Source organism: Gamsiella multidivaricata (assembly GCF_025024155.1).
Source record: "Gamsiella multidivaricata strain RSA 2152 chromosome Unknown BC939scaffold_84, whole genome shotgun sequence".
Classification (NCBI taxonomy): Eukaryota; Fungi; Mortierellomycota; class Mortierellomycetes; order Mortierellales; family Mortierellaceae; genus Gamsiella; species Gamsiella multidivaricata.
The window spans coordinates 136,924-151,180 of NW_026251792.1; the positions used below are offsets into that span (position 1 = coordinate 136,924).

Genomic DNA, 14,257 nt, shown 5'->3' on the forward strand with positions numbered 1-14,257 from the left:
GGTAGCAACCTTGCAGGCGCAGGCACATGGTCCACCACCTCCAGTGCCGCCGACCTCGCAACCGCCACCGCCACTGACTTTTGGATTGAGCGAACATCGGCGACAGTCTCGATCACGGTCTCGCAAATGCTCGAATGCGAGTCTCTCCAGCCTGACGGATCAGCATTGGGGACCGAACAGTAACAAGATCGGAAATGGCAATGGTAGCATGAGGATCAAACCAAAGTAGCTTTTTTATTGATGTAGAAAAAAAAAATGAGGAAGAGGAGGAGGAGGGAGAGAGAGAGAGGGGGGGGGGGGAGGTTTTATTTTTATTTTTATTTTTGTGAAAATCGATAATAAACATCTCGTTCAGAAAACAAACACTTGGATAGTCAAGCTACTATTGTTGCTTTGTCCTTGTTGTGTGCTTTTTATTTTTTATTATTATTTTGTTTTTGTTTTTTTACGGTCCTTCCTTCTGTTCAGGAAGCCTTTCTATGTGGAGATATGCCGGTAATGGAGACGATGATGTCTTTAAAATTGTCTGTGTGCATGTGCATGTGCATGTGTGTGCGTGTGTGTGTGTGTGTTTGTGTGCATCCTCAAAACGCCTGCGAAAAGAGGTATGTAATGAAAAATAGAAAATGAAAAAAAGACGAATCCGTCGCTCTACTTGTCTACTCGTCATCAAAGCACCACAGCTCCATGCGATCCAGACTGCCCGTGGTCTCCACATGAACCTGCTGGGCCATCAGCCAATCCTCGTCATCGACCATCGACAACATATGACGGTCCTCGTCCTTGTACTTCAGCTTCAGTGGTCGGCTGGACTGGAATTTTTCCTGCACCCGCTGGATCAGTTCCTGAAGAGGCGTATCGGCCCGCACAAGGACTGCCCGCGTATCGATGTAGTGGCATTTCACACGAAGCTAACAACAGGAAAGAAAATAAAAATAATTAGGAAAACGAATGATAAAAAAAAGATTAAAAAAATAAAAATAGACGAAAGTGTTTGTATACCTTATCGCGAAGTCCAGCATAGACGGGTTCATCCAAATACGGTCCCTCAGCACCATGCATGTATCCAGAGTGGTTTCCGTTTGGCTGTTGATAGATCCCATTACCCATCGATCCACCACTGCCTCCAGAGGCCGCACTCCGGACACTGTCTTCCCGTCGAAGGCTTCCATTTTTGCTACCCACTCTCCGCAATTCCTGGAACACAGGTGGTGTACCCGTGCGACTGGGTGGACTACTGCCATAGTTATGATTGTTGTAGTTGCCGGTCTTACTTGGCATTGGATGTGCCAGCCCCTGTCCGTTCTGTCGTCCATTTGAATTGGACCGGGTTGGTACCGGTGAGACCCGCAGATCCATCGAGGAGGATGTCGTCGATATATTATAAGGTGATCCATTAGCCCGGTCTCCGACTGTAATCTCCTGAGCCTCAATGCTGAGTGCGTACACATGCTTTTCCAGATCATCCAGCTCATCCTGATACTGACTCCTGGTCGTCCCCCCTGCTGTTGCTGCTCCTCCTGCCGTCGTTGCTTTAGCTACCGGTGCTGCCGAGGATGGTCCTCCAATGTTTGAGTATCCATTGAGATTCAAGGGTGCGGGTCGCTGTGCATCCGTGTTGCGACGGGAGAGGAGCGACAGCCTTGGCTCAGATCCAGCTGGGCCAAGGGATGACGGTCCTGGTCCTGCACGACGTGTTGACGCGTCCTGACCGTTATAGGAGGCTGCGTGTTCCAGCTGTGGTCTCTCGGGGTCCGTTCCTCTCCTTGCTCGTACATTCAAATTGGGACCCACTCGCTCTGTGGCTCTGCGTTGCAGACCTATGTATTTTTTTTTGATTATGAGACGAGAGCAGAACAATTGCCCAGAAATAGACAGAATTGGTTAAAAAAATTACTCTGCTCAGGTTTTTGGAGAACAGGTTCCCCGCCGTTCGTAGTCTCTGTACTTCATGCTCTTATGCATGCATGCATGCATGTAATTTCTCGGGATTCGAGATGGTGCCGATGAATCCCAGTGATACGAGATAACACGCGTTTCTAGACTCCCCCTCATAAGCGTTATTGTTGGTTTTTTTTTTTTGCTGCTGCTGCTGCTGCCCACACATTGACGCCTGTTTTCTGCGTGCTTAGTTGAGAGCACAAACCACGGGTGGAGACGAAAAAAATTAAGAGCAAATAAACAAAGGCGCACGAATTATGGGCTTGCTCACAGAAAATTAAAACAAAAAGAGTAATAAAAGATTGAGAGTATTCATTCAATCCAAACCCAACCCAAGGGAATGCACGAAAATGACGAAGAAAGAGAAAAAAAAAAAGTGGTGGCAAAAGATGGAGTGGATTTTTGGAGTTGAATCCCAGGAAATAAAACGACATTGGTGCCAGACTTACCCGTAGGTGGCGTCATGGGCCGAGACTCCTCCACTGCAGCGACATTGGTAGGGCCGCTCATCTGGACCTGCCAGGCGGACTTGCCCTGGAATCCTGCAAAGGAGTCGGACGCGTCGACGGCAGCAATGACTTTGGAGCTGCCGAGATAATCCTTCTTTTTCGAATTCTTCACTTTGGACTCTGGTGGACGATAGAGAATTCCCTGGGGCACTGTGAAGACCGTGCAGTCCTTGCCCTTGTTTCTGAGTGCCTGGTCCAGTATGTCATGCGCCTTGGTCTGCTTTTCCCGTGATGCGCGCCAGATATCTGTCATGCCTAGATCCGTCTCCCCAAGTTCGATATAGCACAGTCCGCGGTTGTAGAGGACCTGACAAGAGAACAGCTTGAAGTCCAGCCCCAGCTGCGTGTAGTCGATCACCATATTTCCTCGGAGATACTACAAGATACAGCCCAATTTCATATAGAGGGATGCATGCAAGAGAAATTATTAGAAACATGTCAGTTCGGTTCGTTTATAATCCCCCCACAGGAGACGACTGTCAGGAAAAAAAAAATCTGCTCTCTCGGCTCTCAGGCTGAAGCCGATTATAGATCCATTTCTCGAACGAATAGAATGCCCCGCTTGACACATTTCTCACATAATCGGCCCATGGATCAAGGCGGAAAAAAATCAAGAACAACAAACAAATACCACAGGGACTTACCAAATAAGCGTCATGAAAACAGTTGAGGGCCTTTGAATAGTCCTCGAGCGCAACATTCGCCACACCATTCTGAAAGTAAGCAATGGCCAAATAATTATCCAGCTTCGTGGCCTGGGCATAAGCGGCACTCTACATTGTGGTACCATGAATGGAAACAAAAGGTGATCATAGTTATTAAAACATGTAACAGCCCTGATCCAGTTCCTGGTTCAGTACGCGTTTACTTTCTTGGTTGCTTATGGCAGCAGGGGCACAAATATATATATCTTTCTACATACCGCTCCTTCAAAGTCGCCCAAGGTAGCGAGGACCACACCGATGTTGAAATGGATCTTAGCGGAGTCTGCAATAGGCTACGTATTAAAGACGCCAGAAAAAAAAAATGGTACCATGCAGACGGTTAGACAACCAGACAGTCTTTAGTTTTTTAATGCCTCGCACTGACAGCAAGCACACGAGTGGAGCAAACACGAAAAAAGACGTCTCCCTCGAGCCTCAACCCTTGAGCGTTGAACGGGAGGAGAAGGAGGGAGCGATCTCCTTTTTGTGTGACAGAGTTAAGGAATGTAGTCGCAGACATGGTATTGCTAACAATTTTTATATACCTCAAAGATCTCCAGGGCATCCTCGTACAGACCCTGATCGAACGCAATCACGCCTTCGTTCCACTGGTCGAGTTCATACTAAGATGTATCCAGGTTGGGTGTTAGAGAGAGAGAGGAGTGAAGGAGGAGTCAGCAAGAGCGTTGAGTAGAATAGGTCTGCGGTTGAATTGTAAGACGAGGACAGCGATGGCGTACCTTGAGGCCAGCCATTGTGCTGCAGCAGTATAGGAGGTAGTCGTTAGTTGCAGGAGGGGTTGAGGAGAGACGTTAGGGCAGATATATAAAGGTCGGAGAGGAGTATGAGGTCGTTGTTAAGGTAGAGGGGGGAAGATGAGGACAGTAGAGTGCGTAGAAGGAGAATGCAGAAAGATGGATCAAATGAAGAAGAGCGATGGTAATGAAGGGAGATGGAATGAAAGGGAATGAGAAGAGAAATAGAGTGTGTGTTGGGAATAAGTGTGAGTAAGAGAGGAGGAGGAAGAGGAGGAAGAAGAGAGGAGGAAGAAAAGAAAAAGAAGAAGAAGAAGAAGAGGGGGGAGTGGGATGGGAAGAGAGATGAGAAGGATGGGAGAAATGAAAAGAATCAGACCATGAGACTGAGATGGACGGGAAAATAAAGTAGAGGCGGCAATCGAAGAGTAACGTGTGCCTGAATTAGGAGCACTCGGCCTGATTCGCTGGCGGCTGATTGTCCTGAAACCGTATTCTAAACTTGACCTGGCTTCTTGTCTGCCCATCCCTCCCCCCCACCCCCTCCCCTTCCCTTTATTGTTCATCTCCCACACCTCGCCCTTGTTTCGAAACCCTAATAAGCGTGGTTTCCATTGTATCGCTTTCAATGGTCTATCAATGTTGTAGATCTATTTGTACCACGGAAACAATCTTTCGCATCAGTACATTAATGACTTTGTTGAAAAGCATTCCTTGATAGGAAACAAGAACCACCACATGTGCACTCCCATGAATCATTCATCCACTCTCGTCCAACAATCAGAAAGCCTCAAGGGGCTAAAAGTAAGCGTTTTACAGCTATTAAAGATGATACATTACTACTACTACTTCTTTCCCGTATCTCTATTACACTATGACTAGTTTACATAACGCGACGCCTCTTCGTCACTCGTCCACAGCTCAGGTAGTGAGGAGGCACCATCTTTAGCCCTCGCAAGTACCGGAACTCGCTCTTCAATAATCCTGTGTTTCCTGCACTCTCGAAATCTTTTGGTCGCTTCCTCCTCACCTGTAGCGATCCTGCCCCGTCTGCACGACCTCCGCTGCCGTTGCTGCCCATGCCACTGCTACTGTCTATTCCACCATTCGTGCTACCGGTAAAGCTGTCGCACCCAGCCCCATGTATAACCGCAGTCTCTGATGCTGTGTTCGGACACACCGTCGTTACTGGGATACAGGTCGGAAATGGCTGTTGATGGCTCGGTGAAGCTGCTGCGACACTGAGGGGAGTATAGATCGATATCGGCGAGGCCAACGAAGTCATCAGGGCTGTGCTCGATCCTATATCCGTGAGCGGAACCATGGGCGTATAAACCGGCGAGCCCCTGGATTGTGCAGGTGATGAGGGGGCGGAATCACTGACGGGTTTTGCATCATCCGCTGCAGAATCGATCCTGTCGGCAATTGCTTCGGCTCCATCCTTCTTATCCTCTGATTCTCCTGATGCGAGCTCTTTTGTTACCGCCTTTGGCCCACTCAGGTCCAAAGACTCTGTCGCCACTGTTGTCGAATTGGTAGCCTCTGGGTATTCTGGGGCTAAAGTTTGGATTGTCTCTGAAGAGGAGGGGGTCATCGACGGGATGTTGCGAGTGATCAATGGTTCTGTATCGGGTATCTGAGATGCCTCTGCTTGCAAAGCGTCTTGATGGGTTTCTCCTGATTTTGCCGCTGAAGAAAGCGAGGGTCGATCGTTAGGAGTGATTAAAGGGGTTGCGTCCTTGCTCGTCGTCACCGATGAATTCTCCCTTGATTCACTATCAGGCCCTCCTGCTTTGGCGGATTCGCTTGCGGACTCCTTGTGAATATGGGTAGCGTGCTCGGATTTGCCATTTATTGTCATCTGCGGCATGTTAAAATTGGCGTCTGCTTTTTCCAGTTTTGAGTCAACGAGACCTTCATTTAGCTGATTTTCCTCGCTCTGAGAAAGAATTGTCGACTTTTTAAAGCGATCCGTAATTTCATCGAGGTTGTCCGTTGAATCCAGTACTTCGTTGGTAGCTTTCCTGTCCGTGTCGTCCTCCGGATCCAAATCCTCGTTTTCCGATTCGTCGTCTTCATCGTCCTGCTTTGCTTTCGCGAGCTCCAGTTTCTCTTTTTCTTCGTCGAGGTCCAGCTGTGTATGACCGACATCGTACATCGCCTGAAGTTCATCCTATAAGTAACACGGAGCAGTTGTTAAAACTCTGCGAAACGGCTATAATACCGACCTTAACCCTGAATAAGTAGGTTTACCTCCCAACCACAGAGTGCAGCCAACTTCTTGACGCCGTCGTCACAGTTTCCAAGAAATAAGGCATCGCGCTGCACAGTATATTTCAATTTGTCGTCGAAATCGAACCCTGAGTGCAATTCCTGTCCGGCTATCTCGCGGTTGATCAGTAGCCGTGGACATTTCGGAGAAACCTTTGATATGAGCTTGTTAAATGGCTCGACTTTCAGTGACGTCCCCAATACAATTAAGAGGTCGCACTTCTCAAAGTCCTAAATGAGTGGAGGACGGATACCAAAAAAAAAAAAAAAAGAGAAAAATGGTTAGATGATAAGCACTCTAAGGAATACGTGAAGGCATCTCACCGAACAGACGTACAGTTTCGGCCATAGCTGAGAAGCGCAACGGCACATTCTCTCCAAAGAATGTTATGCTTGGCTTGACCAATCCAGAGCAACGCTTGCAGTAAGGGATATCGCCAGCCATGATATGTCCTGTAATACACGAACAACTGTTAAATCATCTTTTTCTATTAAAAGATAAACGAACAAGTAAATTCCTTGGACGACTTACTTTTGACCCATACAGGATCAGTCGTCATCTCACACTGTACACACTTTGAAGACGCGAACGACCCATGCGCCTCCACCAGCAGGCCCTCATCCAGTCCTGCAAGCCGCTCTAATGAGTCAATGTTCTGGGTATAGGATCTCAGGAGCAGGTTCTTCTTTGCAAGAAGCGGCAGCAGATAATGGGTCAATGTCGGCTACAAACAAAAACAAAAAAACAGGTCAGCTTTCTTGTCCTCTGTTCAATTGAGCTCGAACGGGCAGTCAGAGCACCATCACAGAATACTCACTCGAAACCGGCCAGGGTACAGGTGTTTGGCGAGGCGATAGAATGGAAGAGGCGTTTCCTGAAAACAATGGAAAAAGACGAGAGTAAAGATAATCGAGTAAGCAGCAGCGATATATTATCAAAGCATTGTTGCAATAGTGACCGTGTCGTGGTCCATTGCACACACCTTGAAGAAAGTGAGATCAAAAACTGCCTCCGGGAATGGCAGGTTATATTTTTCGAGATCGTCGTATAGACCGGTTCCCGGTGATCTGAAATCCTTGATGCCGGCGGCAGTCGAAATTCCAGCACCGGTCATGACGATGATGTTTTTGGCTACAGAAGGGGAATGTGGATTGCTGTGAGCCTCAAGTCCAGGGGTGCATGGAGGTCTGAAGGCGCAAGTGGTATTTTTTTTGTCTCGTTTCTTCGAGAGCCGTTTTACCATTCCCTGCTGTGATGAGATCTGCGATGGCATTGACGGTTCCGTCTTTTAGGATCTTGATGCGAGGCTCTGGCTCTGGCTTCGGCTTCATGGGCCTCGATTTGACAGGGACCCTGGCTGCGGCTGCAGAGGACATGGCCTTTTGAATCAGAAGGGAAAGCACCCAAGCAGAGAACCAGGGGGAGGAGGAAAGCAGCCAGGTACAAGTTTCAGATGTGATGGTTAGCGAAGGAGTACAAGAAAGAAAGCGATTTGCGAGGGGCTGTCGAAGGTGATGAGCGGTGGTAAGATGGATGGTGGTGTTGGTGGAAAAGGAAGAGAGAAGTAAAGGTGCGAGGGGAGAAAAGGAGGGATGCAGCTCAAGTAAACCTTGTATTTATGGCTGCAAACCTTTACACAAGTAGACGGATACCACATGGGTTTCCTGGACAGAAAAGACACCCGTTGCACAGTATCAGGTTCACACAACCCAGTCCATCCACTGCTTCGACATCTGGCCTGCTCCCAAGGAGATCGGCCAATTCCTGGTTCAGTCAATGGACATAGCCATATAGCAATCACGTCCGTCAAATGAGTATGGACGTATCTTTTATTTGACGCGTCAAACGAAACTGACGCTTATGTACTTTGCCACTACATGCCGCGGACTTCGCCGAACTGATCACTTTGTGTGCCACCATCATCCAAAGTGAGCAAAATGCCCTTTTTCACGCCGCCGGCAACGCTCGCACCCGGGACGATAGCCCATGATGATGCTTGGTTTACCACCGGTTGCCTTCTTTTCAGCCAATTGACAGGTCTCTGATCGATATTCCTCATGACTAGAGTCCGGTCGGTAGTTTTGGTCACGATTGGTAGAGCCCTCATGGTCAATGATGCTCTCGCTAGGAGAAGAAGGAGCTGGTGACAACGAACGTATAGATAGTCCCTCTCGAACACATTGCGGTAACTCATAATGCGCCTCAATGTCCATTGCCTGCTGATATGAGCTGAAAGATTGCGAAAAACCGGTGTTATTTGTCACCTGAAGTGGTCCAGGATCCAGAGGAGGTGTTGAAGGATCATATTGCGGTACTATGCGATACTGAAAGTAGTCCTGTCCTGGTTGCATCAATAAATAAGGCGATGCCAATCCTGCGCTGCTTGTCTCCGTGTCTAAAAATCCTGACCATCGATATGATCCCTGTGGGCTGTCCTCCCTTTTACTCCGCTTCTAAGGTGAAAGAAAAGTAGGCACGCCATTAGCCAATAAACTTGGATCCACATCGGACAGGCCTCGGGAATATGCTCTTTACCTTGCCTGTTGACGTATCCTCGACACCAGAAGCCAATCTTTTCCGAGTCATTTGATCGGGATATGTGTAATCTGCCTGATCCTGCTGTCGAATGTCCCGTAATAGCGAATCAGTTGGCCGGGTCTGTGGATGATGACGGGGTTGAATGTGATGACAATGCTGCAGGCACTGAGGTTGCTGAAGATGATTGAAAGATTGTAGGTGGTGAAGATGGTGTCTCTGCGTACTGTGATGATACATCGTACGCTGTTTTTCCATTACAGGTGTCAAGTCAAGGCTAAGTATCTCACGGGAAAAGTGTTCTAAACAGATAAATATGATTTGAAGAGGTCAGTGGGCAGCTCCGATATGTATCATGAAGTTGTTGCTGATCCAACTTGCCCTCAAACAAGCACAGTGATGAACTATTCCTGAGACCTTCTTGGCCTCAACGAGGTAACCATTTTATATGGCAGATATATGGCCATATTATTACCCCTCTGGCAGAGTATGCGACCGTCGAGATGACCTTTGAATCGTTTCATCGAATCCAGGAGTACATGCTTCACATGGATGTCGCATCGATTCTCATGGCTTCTCTCATCTTGCAGAAAAAAAAAAAGGAAAAAAAGGAAAAAAACAATGGCCTTGTTTCTTTCTTGAGATTGATGGCGTAAGGAATCAAGCTGCTTACATGGTGGAGGTTGAATGTATTGATCGACCGAAGGAGCGTTTCTTGTTGTTAGGACTGGGGCTCAGGGACGAGGATAGAGGAAGATGAAGTAGGATGAAGTGGTGTTATAATGATAAAAATGACAGTCTTTATTTTATTGCAGCCCGCAGCAGTGCGCCATGCTGTGCCCAATTTACTCGTCCCCTTCATCGTCTTCGCCTTCGGCCTGAGTGAACTTGAGGTGCTTCTCGTAGAATTGGATCAGCTTCTGAGGACACTTTTGGTGTGCGTCTTCGATCGGGTGCTCCGTATCCTTGCCGTCCTTCCAGGTCAGGTGAACCGTCATCTTGTCCTTCTTCCGCGACCGCTCTACTGTCTGGACACACTCCAAGTGCTCATCCCATGAAGTCCATTCTACTGGCGGCATCCAGTCATTAGCCGCCACATCCTCATCTTTGTGGTCCTCGTTCTCTTCCTTCTTCCTCTCGTCCTCCTTGTCACTCCTATCCTTTTTGTCTTGGTGATGATCCTTCAGATCTTCATCCTTGTGGACATCATGGTCATGAGTGGCGATGTTCAGCTTTTGTTTCTTGGCTGGAGAGTCTGGAACGGGCTGCTGATCTCGAGTGTCTCTCTCGCTTGCGGATGAAGAGACCTTCTTGCGCGGCTCCATAGATTGTGAAGGAGATGAAGCTCGCTTGACCGAAGACTGTGTACCTTTTGATCCGCTGGCTTTGTGTGCTACTGAGCTCCTCCTGACAATGTTGGGCTTCATGATACTTCCCCTTATATCCGTTCGCCGTCCACCAGCTCGCTCCCACTCATCCCAATATTCTGCCACAAGATCCTTGCAAAAAACGGACTTCTCCCTTTCCCATGTGTTGTCGGCATCGCTGTATCCCTTCCACTTCAAGTGGTATGATAAAACCCCTCGGTCCCGCTTGTGGCCGACGACCTTCTCTACCTCGTACACATCCTCGTTATCATCCTCCTCCTCCTCCCCCTGGTCCACTTCCTGAAGATTTTCGTCGAATTCGTCTTCCTGGTTCTTTTTGGACTTGGACTTGGTCTTGGACTTTTCGTCCCTGCGTTCGTCGCCGCTGCTGTAATCGCTCATTTCGGCTTTATGTATGTAGTAGTCCCATTGAGACAGGTGTGCGTGAGAGTTTGAGTAAAAAATAGTTTCGTTAGACAGTATAAAGATACAAAGTGTATATAATCAGGATTCATTGTTTTTTGCGCGCTGAGCCAATATCCATGTCTCCAGTTGATGCTTTGCTTCACCACTCTGAGTACGATGGGTTGGTGTTTTTTTGCAGGCATAAAAGGATCAGTCCAGACAAAGACCACTTCACAGATCTAGTAGAATTCTGAATCTATTGCCTATGTCTTTTTGATGTCAGAACGTCTAACGTCCAGTGTCTCCCGTGGTTGGTAGTAGCAATTCCTGGCTTCCACATACCGAAGTGGCGATGGTGATGAGTGGGGTTGCGGCTGGATCTCATTTCGCTGGCTGCATGTCTTTGTTTCGACAGAGCGCGGCGCGCGTTGTCACGTGAGCCGACTATTGACGCGTCCTCGGTTTTGCATAGGTCAATCAGCGTGCGGTTCTGGTTTTACCCCAAGGTGGAGCAACACATATGTTCAAGTACTAACGTTTTCCGTTTTGTGTTTGCAATTGGACTATCTAGATTCAACGCATGGCATACATGAACATGAGCCGCGAGAATGGCAAAGCAAAAGGATATCCAATCTTAGATCACGACCTGAATGACCCTGAAATGGAAGATGTTATGGCGAGTAGTGATGAGGACGACGACGACGATGAAGACGGCCATGCTAATGTTCAGGCAGAGCTAAGCACCGAGGATATTGAAAGAGTAGACGGGAGGAACGAGCATCAGGGGGAGCACAGGAAGGAACACCAGGAACGGCGCCTCAACAGCGGCAGGGCAGAACCAAGCATCGAGGATGTGGAAAGGACGGAGAGAAGGAGAGCGCGTCAGGAAGAAAGCCTTAGCCGTAGTGTCCGGAATGCCATTCGAGATGCCCTCTGCTTTGATCCTTATATTCTGGAGATAGCGGAGGAGCTTCAGATTCCAGAGGATCAGAGGATCACCAGGGATGGGAAAGGCCGACTGGTGTTTTACCTCAAAGCACATTTTTTCGACGACTAGAAGGCAAGGCACCAGATCTGCCTGGGCGCCGATTTTACACCACATAGCCGGCCCCATGTGTTCTCGGGCACAGTTTACCATGGCAGCAGCCAGGGTAGGTCAAGTCAAGACGAAGTACGATTATCGTCGTAGGGGCACAGAAATAGAAGTGAAGACCAGCGCTCGGGGTGGAAAATCGGGCAAGACCAGACTGCGGGCCCTATCATTAAAGTGTCGCTGTTCATCATTCTTCAACGCTATCTTTCAGCCAGTGGCAACAAGCGACGGCTTACCAGGGAGTATCTATAGCATTGAATAGAACCCTCAGCAGTTGATACGCAATCATCGCCCCTCGATGCTTGTGCCCCTGGCTGTCTCGGCACTATGAACCCTGCCTTGGATATACTTTGACATGTACGAGCTTACTCGACAGGTCAACCGCCGAAGAGAAAACGCGAGACCTCTACCAAGCAAACGTCTCGATTGGATTTTCCCTAGTTTCCCTCATCTCCCTACCTTGCCTGCAAGTTAACTGATTTGTTTTTTGCTATTAGGCTATAATGATTATGGCGGTCGTTTTCCCGGGATATGGAGGAACTCATAAATGTATAAAAACAAAGAAACGCCCTTTTTCTTTCGTCTACTCTTTTAACTAGAATACACCGTACCTTCACCTTGTCACTGAAACGAAACAACACCTACAAGGTGTCGACTGATGCCATTGCCCAGGTTTATGACAACGGCGTGATCAAACAAACATGCAGATTCAGGACCGGCGACAAAGTCTTCTTGGCACTCCTGGATGCTTCATCTTGAATGCAGCGTGTTGCGTCCTAACTCTTGTAAATTGTAACTCATGATTTTCTTTCTGGTCAGTCCTCGAAGTCGGCTCGGGGTCTGGTCAACATATCTCCCACTTCGCAAAGGAGTATCCCCATGCCGTTTTCCAGCCCATCGAGAATAATATGCCGCTCTTCTCGAGCATTGAGGCCTACACCATCGAGAGTAACGAGCAGGTAAAGAAGAATAAACGCGGTGTTTACTACCTGAATGAAGTTTGGCTATCAGATCTAACTATTATCTTTTTTTTTCCGACCCTGATAACACAGTTCGATCAGACCCTTCGTGACCGCAATGCTGCTTGAGGTGTGCGTGATTTTGAAGCGATCCAAAAAGTGACAGGACAAAAGTCCAGGCTGAGGCTGGTCAGGATCCAAGACATGCCCTCCAACAACTACATGCTCGCCTTTCAAATGATCAGTAACTGAGCAATAAAAAAAAAATGCGTGTCCTTCCCGTCCTTTGCCTTCCTAATGGTGACTGGTACTGCGATAACTCCTATCAGCCATATAAATATATATTGGACATACACATACTTTAAAAAAAAGACAATTTTACACGATGGACTTGTTCTTGGGAGGACCGCTTCTGGTACCCAGAAACATCTCAGGAATAGTATCCATGAGCCGAAAAGTCGCTATCAATAAGGAATCTAAGATAAGACAAAAAAAAAAAAAGGAGAACGCGCAGTCTGAAAAATATAGGCGACCATCATCGCGTAGCGGCCACGCGTCGCACGCGTCGCGCGTCAGGATGTGACCAAAAAAAAAAAAAAAAAACCTGCACTCCGAATTCTCCGTTTCAAAACGATGCGCGGGTAGATTGTGGTTTTTTGCAACATCCATGAGAAGCATGCACGTCGTCGTCACTCCTTCACATGGACTTATCATGGATCGCAGTGGATGCATCCTCAAACCCCTGGATATCTCCATGGGACTTGGGCAACCCACGCGTCCCGCCTCAGATACAGCAGGACGGTAAGGGGGAGAAAATGATGACAACAGGCAATAGTCTGACGCGTTTCTCCCTCTGTTTCCCAGGGCACATTCGAAATACGCATAGTAATCCATTCGTGATTGTTGGGGCAAAAAACAACAACAACAAAAACGCAGGACAACAATGCAAGGGCAGGGTAGGTGTAGGTGTGTGAAATGACCCCGATTGTGAGCTTGGAGGGTGAGAACGATGTGGAGAACTCTAAGCGGCGAAAGAGCAGGACAAGCCCGTTCTCAGGCAAAGGAGAAAAGGAGAAAAAAAAAGGGGGGAGAGAAGGATCGAGACTGTCCTATCTTTTGTGGAGCAGACCACTAAGACGATCTTCTGTACAATTTCACCACGCAGACACTAGAAGCACGGGCCGCGTGTAGCCTGCAAGTACTCGCGTCCATCGCTATCGACCAAACTCAGGGGCTTTTTTTTGTGCTCGGCCGCACTGAACGAGTTCATAGCTCGTGCGCTCTGAGGCATTGCTTGATTACAAATATGTGGCCGCTTCTCGCCCGCGCTCCTGTATTCTGACGTGGAAAGTAGACGGGCGGGAACCAAGAATCCTTTCCCACAACGTTCTTTTTCTGGGGGTGAAAGGGGGGAGCAAACAGCAAAGCAGAGAGATGTGAGCCCATTGTTAAGAAAGGAGGTCTGTTGCATGAATAAAATCATTAAGGAAAGCGGCCAGAAATCCGATCAAGCAAGGTTCCCCCTCCTCCTCCTCCACACCCCTGAAAGATATGAGCGCCGATGCCTTGGATATGAAATATCTTTGGGGAGGCGGTACATTCCTCCCGCGAGTGTTTGTCATGCCTTGCATAACATGATGTGGGGTAGTAAAAGGCGGATATAGTGAATATAACGAATGCTACTCTCCTTCGACGTTAGCCTGTTCCTCAGCGAAAA

The 14,257-nt window shown here is 48.1% G+C and overlaps 6 protein-coding genes across 6 annotated transcripts; 2 read left to right on the forward strand and 4 right to left on the reverse strand.

Annotated features, from left to right (window-relative positions):
• Window positions 1–429: 429 nt before the first annotated feature.
• Window positions 430–4,253, reverse strand: BC939DRAFT_464691 (uncharacterized protein). The gene is made up of 7 exons (XM_051557409.1): window positions 3,895–4,253; window positions 3,700–3,777; window positions 3,373–3,447; window positions 3,095–3,223; window positions 2,391–2,826; window positions 1,003–1,820; window positions 430–911 (listed from the first exon to the last, which is right to left on the reverse strand). The coding sequence occupies exons 1-7, from the start codon at window positions 3,907–3,909 to the stop codon at window positions 660–662; spliced, it is 1,803 nt and encodes a 600-aa protein (XP_051407932.1). The 5' UTR covers window positions 3,910–4,253; the 3' UTR covers window positions 430–659.
• Window positions 4,254–4,565: 312 nt separating this feature from the next.
• On the reverse strand, window positions 4,566–7,827 carry BC939DRAFT_415683 (DHS-like NAD/FAD-binding domain-containing protein). The gene is made up of 7 exons (XM_051553002.1): window positions 7,422–7,827; window positions 7,164–7,312; window positions 6,999–7,055; window positions 6,713–6,905; window positions 6,518–6,633; window positions 6,163–6,411; window positions 4,566–6,082 (listed from the first exon to the last, which is right to left on the reverse strand). The coding sequence occupies exons 1-7, from the start codon at window positions 7,555–7,557 to the stop codon at window positions 4,793–4,795; spliced, it is 2,190 nt and encodes a 729-aa protein (XP_051407933.1). The 5' UTR covers window positions 7,558–7,827; the 3' UTR covers window positions 4,566–4,792.
• A 161-nt stretch (window positions 7,828–7,988) lies between these two features.
• Window positions 7,989–8,662, reverse strand: BC939DRAFT_464696 (uncharacterized protein). The gene has a single exon (XM_051557410.1). The coding sequence runs from the start codon at window positions 8,530–8,532 to the stop codon at window positions 8,101–8,103; it is 432 nt and encodes a 143-aa protein (XP_051407934.1). The 5' UTR covers window positions 8,533–8,662; the 3' UTR covers window positions 7,989–8,100.
• A 938-nt stretch (window positions 8,663–9,600) lies between these two features.
• On the reverse strand, window positions 9,601–10,344 carry BC939DRAFT_379129 (chromobox protein; the record flags this gene model as incomplete). Its single annotated transcript, XM_051551725.1, has 2 exons — window positions 9,601–9,785; window positions 10,086–10,344. Coding segments are annotated over 2 exons (444 nt in total), but the record flags the coding sequence as incomplete, so codon positions are not given.
• A 592-nt stretch (window positions 10,345–10,936) lies between these two features.
• Window positions 10,937–11,545, forward strand: BC939DRAFT_532452 (uncharacterized protein; the record flags this gene model as incomplete). The annotated part of the gene is made up of 2 exons (XM_051561660.1): window positions 10,937–10,960; window positions 11,060–11,545. Exon 2 carries the CDS (start codon window positions 11,069–11,071, stop codon window positions 11,543–11,545), a length of 477 nt encoding a protein of 158 aa, XP_051407936.1. The 5' UTR covers window positions 10,937–10,960; window positions 11,060–11,068.
• A 79-nt stretch (window positions 11,546–11,624) lies between these two features.
• BC939DRAFT_507053 (uncharacterized protein) lies at window positions 11,625–12,669 on the forward strand (the record flags this gene model as incomplete). The annotated part of the gene is made up of 3 exons (XM_051560855.1): window positions 11,625–11,673; window positions 12,401–12,540; window positions 12,634–12,669. The coding sequence occupies 3 exons, from the start codon at window positions 11,625–11,627 to the stop codon at window positions 12,667–12,669; spliced, it is 225 nt and encodes a 74-aa protein (XP_051407937.1).
• Between the last annotated feature and the right edge of the window lie 1,588 nt (window positions 12,670–14,257).